Here is a 15,005-nt window from a genome sequence, read left to right on the forward strand (position 1 = left end):
TTTCGAGTTCGAAGTCAAAAGAGTCATTTTTTTAGTGATAATTCACGTATAAAACTTATATCCTTGATAATTGAAAATGTTTATTATGTATGAGGCACGCCATGTCATTTTTGTATGAGGCATTGTTTGATTGACAAATGGAAATGGACGAGACCCATTTGTCAAGCTAATAAAGGGACATTTTAAGTTCCCTTTGTCATTTTTTTGGTTTTATTCCCCTTGTTCAATATATTTTGTGTTTCAATCTTTTTAATATTTTTTTCTTCTTTAAGATTAAGTTGATCAAACCTTTTAAGAATTTTATTTGCTGATCTTATTAGTTTATGCTTTTCTTTTTTTACGTACTGAATTTTAATTTAAATTTTACGATCATTATATAAGTTTTTAGTTTATTATTTTAATATTATTTTTTCTATTCTATGTTATTCATTCTATTATAATAAATAGTTGTGTGAAATTTATTTTTTAGTTTATAAAATCAAGATATAAGTAATTTTTTAATCCTAATAATTAATTTTTTTAAAATTATAAAATAAATTTTGTAAAATTGCAAAAATTCTATTAAGGAATAAATTATTAAAATTATTATTTATATTTATAATTTCTTAAGAAACGTATGAGAAAAGTAGATAAAACAATATTTATTAAATTTCACCTAGCTTGAATTTTAAGAATAAAAATATCTTATAAATTGACAAAAATAATATGTATTTATGTTGATGTTTATGGATATTTTTCGTTTTTGAATTTCATGACAATAGTATCAAAACTTATGCAATTGTTTGTCAAGATCATTGATGTTCTTTCCGTTATATTTACTTATGAGAAAACATTCAAATGCCCCCTCAAGCTATGAGTGGATTTCCAACTACACACTTATTCTTTACGGGGGTCCTATTACCCCCTTGAACTATTTTAAACCGATCAAGTAACCCCTTAAGTGCTGACATGGCATAGAGAGTGAGAAGCAAAAAACAATTAAAAAGAATATTTTTATTATAATTAAATTGTATATTTTTCTTTTTTTTCTTTTTATTTATTTATTTATTTTTATAAGAAAAATTACCCCTTTTAATGGAGGGAATTACTTTCTCTTTCACTTCTATGGGAGAAGAAGAAGCAGTCCCAACATTCCGATCTCTGATAGATGATAAATTCTAATATTTGACAGAAAAACTCATCGAACGAGCCGGCGATGAGGAAGAAATAATCACCGGAAAAGATGAACTCACGGACAAATTTGAAAATTTATTCTTGAGCTTCGAAGCTCTTTAATAATGATTGTCCATGGATTTGTATTTCCTTCTTATTTGTCAATTTTTTTCTTTAACTCAAATCAATTGATCTAAATGTTTTCAAACTCAAGAACTCAACAATGGGATTCCCATAAAGGATTCAATTTAGTCTCTACAATTTGTAATTGAAAATGAAAATTTTTAGATTTGGATTCAAACACAGCAACCCACAATTTTTTTTTTTTTTTTTGACAGCTTTGTAGGTCAGTGTGGTTTTCTGATTTTTGGCTTAAATCTTCACACCTAATTTGAAATCAATTAACAAGTAATGTGTAGATTCAATACACCAAACCCAATCACATTCACAAACTTCCAAGATTTGCACAAATTCGATGAACACAATGAAGAACAATAGTTTTTTTTTCTTCAAATTTTAAGAAATTAATAAAGCCAAGAAAACAATTGAAGATTTATGGCAAGTATTGTAGAAATTTATAGTTTGAAGGATCAATTTTTTTTTTTTTTTTAAAAAAAATATATATATATTACACATTTTAAAAGAAAAAGAAAAGAGGTAAAATAGAATAAAGATGAAAGAAGAATCTAAAAAAAGTTTTTTTAAAAATTATTATATATGTCTGACAGCTGGCAGTGCGTGTCCACCACTTTAGGTTATGAATGTGGGTGTATAGTTTTAGGGTGATATTTATATCGTCTTAAAGTAGTTCAAGGGGGTAATAAAATCTCCGTAAAGTATAAGTGTGTAGTTGGGAATCGGACAATAGGTTAGGGGGTCATTTGACTATTTTCTCTGAAGAGTATTTGTGGATTGAAGTGCTTTTGGATTATGAAATTGTTGAGAGAAAAATAAAATAACTTATTAAATTTGTACCTTCTTTATTTTTCATATTAATAATCTACTTTTTCTTTTACAAATTTCTTAAGAAATCATAAATAGAATAATAGTTTTACTAATTTATACCTTAATTATTTTTGGTAAATTTATAAATTTTATTTATACTTAAAAAAATAATTAATTGTTATAATAAAATAGTAAAATTGAAAATAATTATATCTTTGTAAATAAACAAATAATTTTATTTAACTATTTTTAATAATATAAATAATCAATATTGAGATAAAGAATAATATCAAAATGTTAAAAATAGAATGAGTCCGGCATGAATAATAACCCCAAGAAAACAGAACAAAAAAGGGGAAAATCAAACACTAGTTTATAATCGATAAACATAGTAACCAAAACAAAAATGGAGAAACTTGATTATTAAAGATACAAATTTGAAAGAGAAATAACATGATAACAACAATAAAACATTTATTTTGCAATAAAAACAGAAGAAGGCCAAAGCGGAAGCATTAAATATGTGTAATTTTATGCCTAGAATAAGTCCAGAGCAGCCCGTCTTCCTCGTGCCTCTATCTGAGCGCGAATTTGAGCTGCTATAAGCCGGTCATGATCATCATTCACTGAATTTATCATTTCCACCGCCGCATTCGCATGGGAATTCCGACTTGGATTTGAATTTGGATTTGGACGCTGCTGCTGTTTGGGGAAAACACCGACTTCAGGACTAATTATCGCACAGTTCAAGTGTGAAGCGAAATCACACCCACCGCAATAGTAGAACCAGTTGTCCTTGTTCATCATTACAGAGCAGATATCGCAAACATATTCGCTATCCTCAGGATAACTGTATTGGAGCTCCAATTGATGCGTGTGTTTATCAACAAGTATGGAGCTAGGACAGGATGCACATTGCAAGTGAATATCAAATTCACAATCAGCACAGTTAAAGCAAAATCCATTTCCAACAGAGCCACAAGCATTGCAAATATATGAACCACTCGCGTAAGACGGAATTTGGTGAAGGGTCAATGGGTGCGAAGGATGAGACGAGTGATTGAGAATACGCGGAGCATTAAAACAGTTTTCATGGAGGAAATATTGGCAGGTGTTGCAGCCGTAGAAAGGCTTGTTACTATTGTTTGGTTTCTCACAAGCATTGCAAGTGAGAGTTTCAGTTGGATTCACAATTTGTTTCAAGACGTGTTGATGGCTGAAGTGTTGTTTACCCTCATTTGTACCCCCGTTCAGTCTTCCCATTGTGTTTTATTTTTTCTTTGTAATTTTGTTGTGCAATATAGTAGAGATACATTGGAGATCAGTTAAGTAGCTGCATATTTATAGATATTTCAATTAAACTAGGGAAAATGCATAAGTACCCCCAGCCTATACTCGAAATTCCAGAGACACACCTAACCTTTATTAAGGTCCTAGTACCCCCTCGAACTTATTTTATATGTAATATTCTACCCCTTTTTGGTCTATGTGGCACTATCAGGTGGGCCCAGCGCATGTTGACATTTTTTTCAAGGATAGTGCCACGTAGGCCGAAAAGGGGTAGAATATTATAGATAAATTAAGTTCGGGGGTAATAGGACCTTAGTAAAGGTTAGGTGTGTCTCTGGAATTTCGGGCATAGGCCGAGGGGGTACTTATGCATTTTCCCATTAAACTATATGATACAATGACTTTGCGACGTTGTTTCGTTTGGACGACTTTAGCTTCGATGCATATTTCCTTTTTCTTTTACTAACTAATAAGTCGTCTCCGACATTAACAACTAGCTGTTATACATTGGCTACGTACTAAAATGGGGCCGAACATCTTTGTGTTTTGACTTTCACTAAAATGGCGCCGAGCATCTTTGTATAATCGTATTCACAAGTTAACATGGCCACATTGTCTCCTTCGTCCACTTTGCATTCATGTTTTCTTCCCCTTTATTAATAGCAACAATTTGGCCAGTTGCTATTCAAAAGTATATCTGTAAGCATATTGACTTACTTGGCGCTCTTATCGAATGGCTACTATAAAATAATGGCGGGCATCTTCCTATAATTTGACAGCGTCTAAATGTTTAGGTCTTGGATTCGAGCCCTACAAATAGAATTACCTTTAATGTTTGAGAAATTTTTGCCCCAAATATGAGATTTTCCAATGTGAATCCAAATTTAATCGTGTGGCGATTGGATTATATATATCTATATAGGTGGTCGTCTCTGTGATTAAACTGTAAAATTAGATCCACCAAATTCGGCAAATTGATAACTTTGGGAAGTCAACTGTATTGAGGTTCATGGATGTTACGGTAAAAGTCCACTGTTAGACTTTTTGCTTTTTGCAAGTTGGCATTTTCATCATTCATTATCCTAGCGTTGACTAATACTTTTAAATTCATTTTAGTTTGATTATCGTAATGCTCCCCACACGAAGAGTCATATATGTATGCTTGATTCTAATGCTTACATTAGAATAGGTTGTCTATATCATACTCCATAGGATACGGCCCTTTTTCGAGCTTTTCAAGTTGATTCTTATCCCTTAATTCTTTTAACCTTTTTGGTATCGTGATTTTTCGAAGCGTGAATTTGTAGGTTGTAGTTTTGGATTCTAATCTTATTAAATTATATTAGATTCTAAATCAATTATTTGCACACATGCAATGAATTTTTAGAACAAATAATACAGAGTTTGAATTAAAGTTACGTATTGATAAAAAATATAACCGAAGTACTCTAGCTTCGTCCCTTCTTAATTATGATATGGCAAAAAAACTGCACTTTTAATCCTTGTGTTATAGGGCTAGTCCATATTAGTCCTACTGTTAGTTGTTTCGCACAAATCGTGTTTGGAACACTGTTGCGATAAGCGTCGTTAACAATGGAAAAAACTAAGGCTTAAAGCATAGGCAAGTTGTGAACTCAATCTTATTATTCCACGCCCAAGTTCAAAGGCACCTATTTAATTCGTTTGTCAACCAGGGAAGATGCACGATAGAAAGGGTCACTGATTTTGGCTCAAACTTCGTGTATATGTTTAAAAATCTACCAAATATATGCAAATATTAAATTTTGATAAAAGATGTACTTTGAGTCTAACTCAATTTCAAACTCTCACTCATCAAGTGAAAATGTTTAGTTAAATCTAACAAGCTATCATGGTTAAAAGTTAGACAAACCTTGAGCTGCCGCATTGTTCAGTCTTCCCATTGTGTTTCTTTTTCTCTAGTAATTTTGTTGTGCAATATAATAGAGATATATTGGAGAGTTACGTACGTAGTTGCATATTTATAGATATTTTAATTCAACTATATGATACAATACAATAACTTGGCGACGTTGTTTCCTTTGGACGACTTTGCTTCGATGCATATTTCCTTTTTCTTTTACTAACTAATAAGTCGTTTCCGACATTAACAATTTGGCCAATTGATTGACTAACTGGTACGTACTAAAATGGGGCCGAGCATCTTCATATTCACGAGTTAACTGTGTTGAAACAATCAAAATTGTGATGGACGGGTAAGTACTCATTCACTCTTAATTAAATATCTCTTGAATAAGAAATCACCTTTATTAGAGACCGTTTTATCCGCAATGTGAAATTTCCCGTATCTGGATAGAAAAAATATAAGGTAATTGTGTTGAGGTTCACCGAAGTTTCGGCGGTAGACTTTTTGCTCTTTGCAAGTTGGGATTTCATCGAGAAAATGATCAAAATGATCCTTAATGTATAGGGATTACTTTATTTTGATCCTTAACATATTCCACATGATCTATATGGTCCTTAATGTATTATACAATGAATTTTTAGGACAAATAATATTGAATTTTAATTTCGGGAAAATGGTCAAAAATACCCCTCAACTTTGATTTATTAGTTGACTATGCCCTTACAGTTAAAATGAAGTTATTCTTACCCTTGCCGTTATTAATTTCATCATTTATGCCCCTATGTTGACGGAAATCCTCAAATTAACTTAAATTAACCCGAATTCTTTTAAATAACCCATGCGCTGACCTGTCTAAAAACCTAACCCAATAAACATTTAACCTATTTTCCTTACCCATTCTTTCAAAAGATCTCAAATCCCACAAGAAATATTTAGTAGCAAATAAACCATTGTCATTAAGGATCACTAAAGTCTCATATTCATTTGTTTTTGTAGAAGTACCAACGAAAATGATCCTAGTCTCGTATTCATTTTGTACGGATGCGGCTCCTGTCCAGTGCCTTTACCATTCAGTTGGTCCAGTCCCCCTTTAATTTGCTGCCATTTGTCACATAATGATGTCAATAATTATTTAACCAAAACAATCTCTTAAACCATGGTTAAGCTACGGTATCTTTTTTAATTTCTTTTTGTTCCATATTAACTACATGTATATAGGAGAGGATCTTTTTGATCAATCACTGCTCTGTTTTCTTTTTTTTCAACTTGTTTTTTCACATTCTTTCCAAAAATCATTTAATTTCCATCACAAACCCAATTTCTTTCAAACTAAAAACTCCATTATTTTCATATTATTTAATGACTCTTCCCAAATTTCTCTATACATTCAACTTCTTAACAAAATTAAAGTGTATTACAATGGCCACAAGAAATTTCTAAAGCTAAATAATATTATTGTTCTTGTTTCTCGCTATCAGACGGTTAAAAGAGAGTAAGAGATTTCTTTCATTATTATATAGGTGTTCGTTAATACGAGATGAAAAACTGTATAGTAACTTAGTTTTTCTCAGTTAACCAAGAACACGAAATTATTGTTTCCTCCATTATTGTTTCTCAACTACTAAGTGCAAATAGCTTCTGCCCATTTACTTTCACTCTTATCACTTTTTAAGGCGTAAGCAATACAAGCCAAAATGCACCAGAAGAAATCACTTTTGACAATCAAATAAGCAACACAAAATTCAAGCCAAATACACCAAAAGAACTCTCTGTTATTGCCTCAACGAACAATAACCAGACCTCAATTAAATTATCAACTGTCAATATGATGACAATAAACTGCAACAAGATTGTTCCAAAATAAATAAATAACTGTTGGGAAAACAAATTTCAACAACCACGAGTGGGTTATGGCCTTGACGCCAAAAAATGGAAAGAAAAAACTTAATTCACAAATGCGACCGTCAATTGCACACTGGAATAAAATCTATGAAAGAAAATAACAATGCCAAAGAAGTATACATCTCAACTTTGAGATCATGATTATGATCACTTAAATCACCATCACCATCACCATGTAACCTCTGCTTTGATGAAGGTGCCGCAATCAATGTTGAGAATACTTGTTAAAATCAGGAAATGAAACATCCTGCAATTAATATATTATGTGGTGAATAACATCACTTATTAGAAATATATGCAAAGTATTAAAAGTTCTGTTCACTAACTCTTAAGAGTTGAGTCAAACTTTCATTAGATGAATATCCTTGAGACAACTGAGAAGGACACAATGGACGAAAGCTTCCTTCCGTCACGTCCTATAATTTAAAACATAACATAAGTTTCACATTATTATAATAAACAAGAAATAAATGAGATGTCGTGTGATACCATAGCGTTTGATGTATCTAATAAAGGTGTATAAGGGACTTGAAAATGTGGAAGGTGATCTAACTACTGATCAGTTTGGCATTGAAGAGATTTTGGCAATGAAGTCCTTTCTTTGTAATCCAGTCACCTTTGTAAAATTTGTATTGTCAATAAATACTAAGTATTTCACTGGGCTCATTTTGAGTTGTATTGCTTGGAGCTGACTTATCAGGTGATTCCTTTCTCTTCTTTATATCTTTTAGCTTCGCAATCATCTCATTCACACCATTTACAACCAATTCATACCCTTCTTTGGATTCTGAAGCTGAACTTGAAATTTGGACAAAAGTATGGCATAAATGCCTATACCTTGCAGTAACTTCAACTTTTGGATCAATGTCTTTTTCTTCTAGAATGGCATCCATCTCGTTTATATTTGTAACATCTTTTGTCCACCTCTTTAGTATATATTGTATGGGAATCCTATCCTTTATATTCAATGTGTCCAGGATCTTTAAAGGATGCCTACATAGTATACCCAAAAATTCAATCAATTTACAGCTGCAAGAAACTTGAGTTATTGATCTCTTAACAGTCACGACATGCTCCTTAACACTTCCAAGCGCGCTAACATTATAGGTACATAACTCTCCTTCATTATATGAGTCATTTACTGAAATCAGTAATGACCTTTCCCATTCACTTTGGAACATGTCAAATATCGTTGGGGTGTATACTTCCCTAGGGGGGATGGTCTAATTTACTAGTGGCAACGAAGTTCTTAATGAATCAATAAAGGAAGTATAACCTTCAAAATAGGTATTCTTTGAGTCATGTCAAAATTAGACTTATTCTCATTGGTGCGCTTATCATCGATTGATCTTTCAAAATGCTTAAAAAATTGAACAATATCCAAATCTGATTTCAAATATCCTCTTAAAGATCCATTAAAACTCTCACTCAATTGTGTGCTTCGCATACCTGCTGAGAATGTATTTCTTCCGTATGTCATGGACCATTTCTCTCTTATAGCAAATGTGGTTTTCAGCCAGCTGTTATCCGCAAGATCATATTTGTCAAGCATTTCCTGCCATGCACTTAAGAAATCCTCTTCATACTCATAATCATAAAGCAATTTGCTATTTTTTTTTGGAAATGATGCATTATCTCTAAAAATATGACTAAGATGTTTAAACGCATTCTTTTTCAAGTGCCATACACAAATTAAGGCGATGATACGTCTGTGGCATTACTAATGAGATAGCAGAATCTTGATCAGTAAAAAATGTTTATGGTTTATCTGCAGACATAATCCTAAAGAATATATTAAAAAGCCATTCAAATGATTCTTCATATAAAAGGGCTGCACCAAATATAACCATTTCCCTATGATTATTCAAACCAACAAACAATGCCAAAGGTCGATACTCTTTATTTGTTCTCTATGTTGTATCAAAGGAAACAATATCTCCATAAATCTTATAATCTCTTATCATCTTTCCATCGGCCCAGAATACATTAGTTATCAAACCATCATCATCTAATTGTAAAGAATACCGAAAAGCAAGATCTTCAAGTATTCTTTTCTCAAAATAGTCTACCAAACTACGAGCCACTCCATGTTTCAAGCTTTCTTTTCTTTTATCCCGAAGATAATTCTTTTGATCTCTCTTTGTGTAACCTAGAAAAGATTCTCCTCCAACTTGACGAGCAGCATAATCAAATGAAGCTTTAGGACGTATTCCTGAATCATCTAATAAGTCAATTTCATATGCTTGAGCAACTTTTATCTTTCTTTGTGAGGGTAACAAATGAGCCAAAGAAGGAGAAACAAGAGGATGATTATGTTTTTCTTCAAATGAAGTGATGTGAAACATTTCATTTGATTGACGATTAATAATATTATGAGCTAAGCACCCCGTTCTAGTTTCCTGCCTATGTTTTTGAACCACCATATCTTGTTTGATTTTGTTTCTATACCCTTCTTTATAACATGTAAACTTTCTTGAATTAACATACCCTTGGGCTTTGTTTTTGTTAGCATATTCTTTCCTTATGCTAAAACCAATTGCACTAGAGTATTCATTATAGTAATCATATGCATGCTCATCCCAATCGAATTCCAGTCCAAGTTTTATGGACAAATTACATTCACTTTGAGACTCACTAGATCCAATCTCCATAAATCTAAAACACAAAGAGTATATATAAGATAAATAATCGATAATCTTAAAGCTAAAGAGAAATGCAACCTTAAATTTAAGAAAATTGATAATAAAACCAATTTGAATAATATATTACATAACATATATGGGGGGAATAATACGTGAGATGAGACTATACATGATTCTAATTTCAAGGAATGAATAGAAAGAAAACTTAGGCATCATGTTTTGTATATACTTGGCGGGATTTTTTTGGCTAACAAGAAACATGGAGTGAACCCAACTTAGAAAAATCTATATATCTATATAAAGTTAGATCTTCATTCCGCTGATATGGCATGTCTCAATGATTAGAAAAGACATTTTTCTATTTTTCTTAGAATTTAGGCAATTTTCCCTATTTCCCTATTTTTTACACAATTATATTATTAACTATTAGTTATTAATTATTAATTGTTAATTAATGGTCAATTATAACTTCCTAAAAATAAAGAATCCCAAAAGGCTATCAATTTTGCCCGTTTTAAATTGCATTAACTAATGGTCAATTATAACTTCCTAAAAATAAAGAATCCCAAAAGGCTATCAATTTTGCCCATTTTAAATTGCATCTTTTATACCATGTTTTAACTCTCATTTGATTTTCCATAATCAACATTTACTTATCCATAATTAGTGTGCTTGATTATGGAAAAAGTAGTTACCAAATTTCTTTTAAAAAATACATTCACTTAATTGCAATCCTTTAATGAAAAAGATAATGCAACATTCATTTCATAATTCTACTACATAATAATGCAATATTTCAGAATTCTGACACAATTCCTTTATTTTCCTTTTGGAACTACTTTCTCCTTACTCTTATTTTTTCATTTTGTATCTCTTCCTTTATTCTCTCTATTTGGCATTGGAATATTTTATTTTTGTATTCATATTTTATTTATCTTAAGCAATGTATTTTAATTGTTTGCAGGTTATACATTTTTTTTTCTCTTTATTGATTTCTCAGAGGAGTCGAAACATGAACAAGTAGTTGTTTAATCATGCTTTTGGTTGGTGTTCTAAAAAATATATATAGTGATTTTTCATTGTTGATAAGATTGATAAATTGTAATTACGTAATAATTTGTTCTTCATGAATAAAAAAATAGTTATTGTCATTTAAATTTTGCAAATCACGATCACATAAATATGTAATGTTACCAAGAACACAAAGTTATATATTAGTTTTTCATTATTGATTGTAATTATTCATATAATCGATTCATCATAAATAATTTTTTTCTTCCAATTGTCTATTTACTTTTTCACCGCAGATTATATGAAAATATAATGTTACCGGCGACAACATATATAAAGAGAGAAGATTTATTAATTAAGCAAGATTAGCTTCATTCATGTGGGATTTTTCTTTTGCAGATCAGTAAGTGCTTTCATGTTCATCTTCTTTTTTAATTATTATTTTTATACGATACAAATAGTGAGAAAATAATATGAGAGATGTATGACTATCATGGTGGACCAGTGAATTCTATTTTGAAACTGCTTACGAAAACATTTGCCAAGTTTCTTATTTGCTTGTATTTATTTGTGTATTGAAACAATAAAAAGTATCGAAAAAAATATATGGCCATAACTCATTTTACGTTATTAAAAATTAATCTATGCCACTATTTTTGAAACTTATCGAAAATGAACTATTAGGATCAAATAGATTGTAGTAGAAATTGTCTTAGAGTGTATAAAACTGAGAAAATTAATAATTAAACAAGCAACTATATAAAATTAAATAAATCTGAAACTTATTTGATACAATTAAGAAAGTGTTTATTTGTTCTTTTTGTTTATATTATAAAAACTTTAAAAAATTATACTTTATCATTTTTGCAGGGTGTGACATTCATCCTTTCTACATTTGCAAGGTGTAATATTCATAACCTTCTAAAATAGGAAAAAGTACAAAAATATATATATACTCGAAAATTTTTATAAGGATAAAGGCAAATAATAAGTGCATAAGAGATAATAATATAATCAAATATTTAAAAGATAAAATAAAAGTTACAAAGATTATGTAAAAATAGAAATCAAAGGAAATAACGTTTTGTAAATTTGTAGAAACAAAATACAATTTTTATAATAAATATTGTCAAATAAAGTAAAATTTTATTAGAAATATTTGAATAAATTTGTTATAAAATATTTTAAAACCGCACGTAGCGCTGCCAAATTCACGTAGAATAATATACAAAAACTCTTATTAGTTCACACAACAAAAAACAGAGTAGAGTAAATAACTGAAATACATAGTAGGAGCTCTAAAGTCACTTTCAAAACTAGGCTAATTTCAGAGGGCATATGATATTAGTGATTTTCGACAACTTCAATTCCATTGATTTTGCAAGTCTACATGGTTGAACACTTGAACTTCACATTCATAGCACAAACAAACATAATTCTAACAACATGTTATTCTTATTTCTTACATATCCCAACCTATCTAATAAATGTCAACTAGAATTTTTTTACCATCAGATTTACCTTACCTTAACTAAAAGTAACACACATTATAGCCATACAACTCCTCTCCATCCCATCAAAGACACAAAAATCAAAGGTTATAATTTCAATCCCACCAATTATCAAGCTTGTTATTGTTTCTTTTAAGAATGCTTTATCATGTTCTTTTAGTATTAACTATGGCTTCTTCAATTTTGGGAATAACCTTTCTACCTTTTTAGATAAGAGTAAGATTAGCATACTAGCTATTCTTCACATATCCTACTTATGAGATTACACTAAATATGTTGTTGATTTTCGACAACTTCGGAGTGACATGCTACATTGATATTCCAACTACTTCAAGTTGTAACTTCACAGGCACCATTGTTAGAAAATGTTTGTGAACTTTATTAAATTTATTCTGTGTGCTTAAGAATATTAAATACTCACATTTTCGGAATTTCATTTTTACATAATATATATACCCATAAGATCTAACTGAAACATTTTATCGAACACATTGCGTACACTTTTTCACACTGAAAGTTGCAACTACAAAAAGAGCGTAAGAACAACGAATAACAAACCTGCTTTTGTGTTGTCTCTTCTTGTCGAGAAAAAAATATGTTCACCAACTGATTTTTCTTGATCTTTTTGATCTTCTGTTGTTGTCACTAGTAAATGATTTAATCTTCTCTGTTTGTTAAGTCTTGTATCTTTCTCTCTTGAACATATATTGTCCGTGGTAAGCAAATCTTTTTTCCAGCAAAAGATAATTGCCTCAACAAATTTTTCGGATTTAGGAATTAGCAGAAAAATTTCACCGACCCTCTCAGATTTCTTTTCTATCTTGAGAATTCAGCGGTTAGCCAAAAAATATGTAGCTTAGCCATGGTTTAAGAGGTTGTTTTGGTTAAATAATTATTGATCCTTTAGATCATTATGTGACAAATGGCAGCTGGACCAATTGGATGGTAAAGGCACTGGACAGGACCCACATCCTGTACACACAGCCTTCATCTACTATACTATATTTTAGTGAAAAACTTACAAGATAACAAAAAATACAAGATTACAATTGAAAATAAAAATAAAGAAATAAATTTCTTCAGGCTGAGGCATGGATATCTTGCTCTTTTTAAGGAGATTCAAGCCCACTGCAACAAATGTTCTTCACTGGTCTAGTAGTAGTCCTCTTGACTTGTTCCCTCCAGGATACGACAACCTTCACAAAGTATAACTCAACAACTCTGGACAAAAATTGAGTTCAAAGCTCCACAAAAGAAACATCTCCCTTCAACTAATAAGAACTCTCTTTTTGACAAATCTTATGCACTATATATTTCCTTTTTATTTTAAACCAAATGAAGATTACCACTATTTATACTAGAAGAAGTCTTTCTAGCAATGAATAAGAAGATAATGGTGTAATAAATAGTGAAGATAATGATCTTAAAAGTTATATAGGTTACAAGGATAATGAAAAAATTAAGAATGGAATAATGAGAGGGGTAACCAATGCCTCTAACGTGCATTGGCACAACGGCCAACTTTCCAACGTTCACAGAAATGTTCATCACAAAGGCTAATGCAATAATGCCTTTGGTTATTAATTTTCCACTAAGGCACAAATGTTTATCCATTGCAAGCAATGATCCAGTAGATGCTCCAACGAATAGACAAACAAAAATTGTTAATGTGGCCATTCCAAGGTAGAATATAATATAATATTAAAATGCTGATCAACACTATAAGTAATGGACAAAATAGTAATGATTGGTATCTTTCCTGAATTACCTTATTAATTGTGTTATTAATATACTCTCTTCATTTCATATTAATTGAATTGTTGAGACATTTTTAATTTTTCAAATTAATTTAATTGTTCAATTTTCAAGACTACTTTTAGAATGTTTTTTCAATTTTACCCTTCATTAGTTATTATTGGAATTAGTTATTAATTAATGTTTAGTTATTTTAATCATAATTTCGATAATAATTAATAAGAGTAAAAATGGAAAGTTAAGCCTAATTTAATTTTAATCTTATTTTCTTAAAGAATATGAAACACCTCAACAATTCAATTAATATGAAATGGAGGGAGCATAGTGCTAGTGAATTTATTTGTTCGACTCCCAATTGTTGTGCACAAAATCACCGTTGGAACACAGTTGCGATTATTTGGGTTCAGTAAAACGTAGCGTGCATAATTAAGCTGTGAAATTAATCTTATTATTCTCTACTGAAGTTCAAATGCTCCTATTGTAATTTTGTTCATATTTTACTAATTTGTTTGTCGACATATATTTTATTTGAATTATCAGGAATAATAAACATGCTCCCGCCTTTTCAACTACAATCACCAAACAGGTTTCTAACCTTTGGATCTAAGGGTTGATAAAGGATATAACCAAATCATATCAAGCAACTTTTTTATAATTTACTTTACTTTACTTTTTGTATACACTAAAATTTTGCCTGATCTTGTTGGTTTTCTCAAGTTAATTAATTTACTTATTCAATTTCTCATTTCGTTTACAAGCTCAATTTGATCAATAAGCCAAGTATTGTGATAGACGGATAAATATTATTTGTTATGAAAGAGAAATAACATGATAACAACAATAAAGCATTTATTTTGCACTAAAAACAGAAGAAGGCCAAAGCGGAAGCATTAGATATATGTAATTGTATGC

The 15,005-nt window shown here is 30.5% G+C and overlaps 2 protein-coding genes across 2 annotated transcripts; both read right to left on the reverse strand.

The window, feature by feature from the left end:
- Positions 1–2,453: 2,453 nt before the first annotated feature.
- Positions 2,454–3,369, reverse strand: LOC125833747 (uncharacterized). Its single transcript, XM_049512934.1, has one exon. The coding sequence runs from the start codon at positions 3,358–3,360 to the stop codon at positions 2,635–2,637; it is 726 nt and encodes a 241-aa protein (XP_049368891.1). The 5' UTR covers positions 3,361–3,369; the 3' UTR covers positions 2,454–2,634.
- A 5,615-nt stretch (positions 3,370–8,984) lies between these two features.
- LOC125833745 (protein FAR1-RELATED SEQUENCE 5-like) lies at positions 8,985–13,124 on the reverse strand. The gene is made up of 2 exons (XM_049512931.1): positions 12,897–13,124; positions 8,985–9,829 (listed from the first exon to the last, which is right to left on the reverse strand). Exon 2 carries the CDS (start codon positions 9,823–9,825, stop codon positions 9,085–9,087), a length of 741 nt encoding a protein of 246 aa, XP_049368888.1. The 5' UTR covers positions 9,826–9,829; positions 12,897–13,124; the 3' UTR covers positions 8,985–9,084.
- Between the last annotated feature and the right edge of the window lie 1,881 nt (positions 13,125–15,005).

Source organism: Solanum verrucosum, unplaced genomic scaffold, assembly GCF_900185275.1.
Source record: "Solanum verrucosum unplaced genomic scaffold, falcon-dt-bn FXZP01000307.1, whole genome shotgun sequence".
In the NCBI taxonomy this organism is placed as follows: Eukaryota; Viridiplantae; Streptophyta; class Magnoliopsida; order Solanales; family Solanaceae; genus Solanum; species Solanum verrucosum.

Excerpts from the sequence above, each read along its gene's own strand:
- LOC125833745 (XM_049512931.1), bottom strand. The coding sequence starts at position 9,825 with ATGGAGATTGGATCTAGTGAGTCTCAAAGTGAATGTAATTTGTCCATA.
- LOC125833747 (XM_049512934.1), bottom strand. The coding sequence starts at position 3,360 with ATGGGAAGACTGAACGGGGGTACAAATGAGGGTAAACAACACTTCAGC.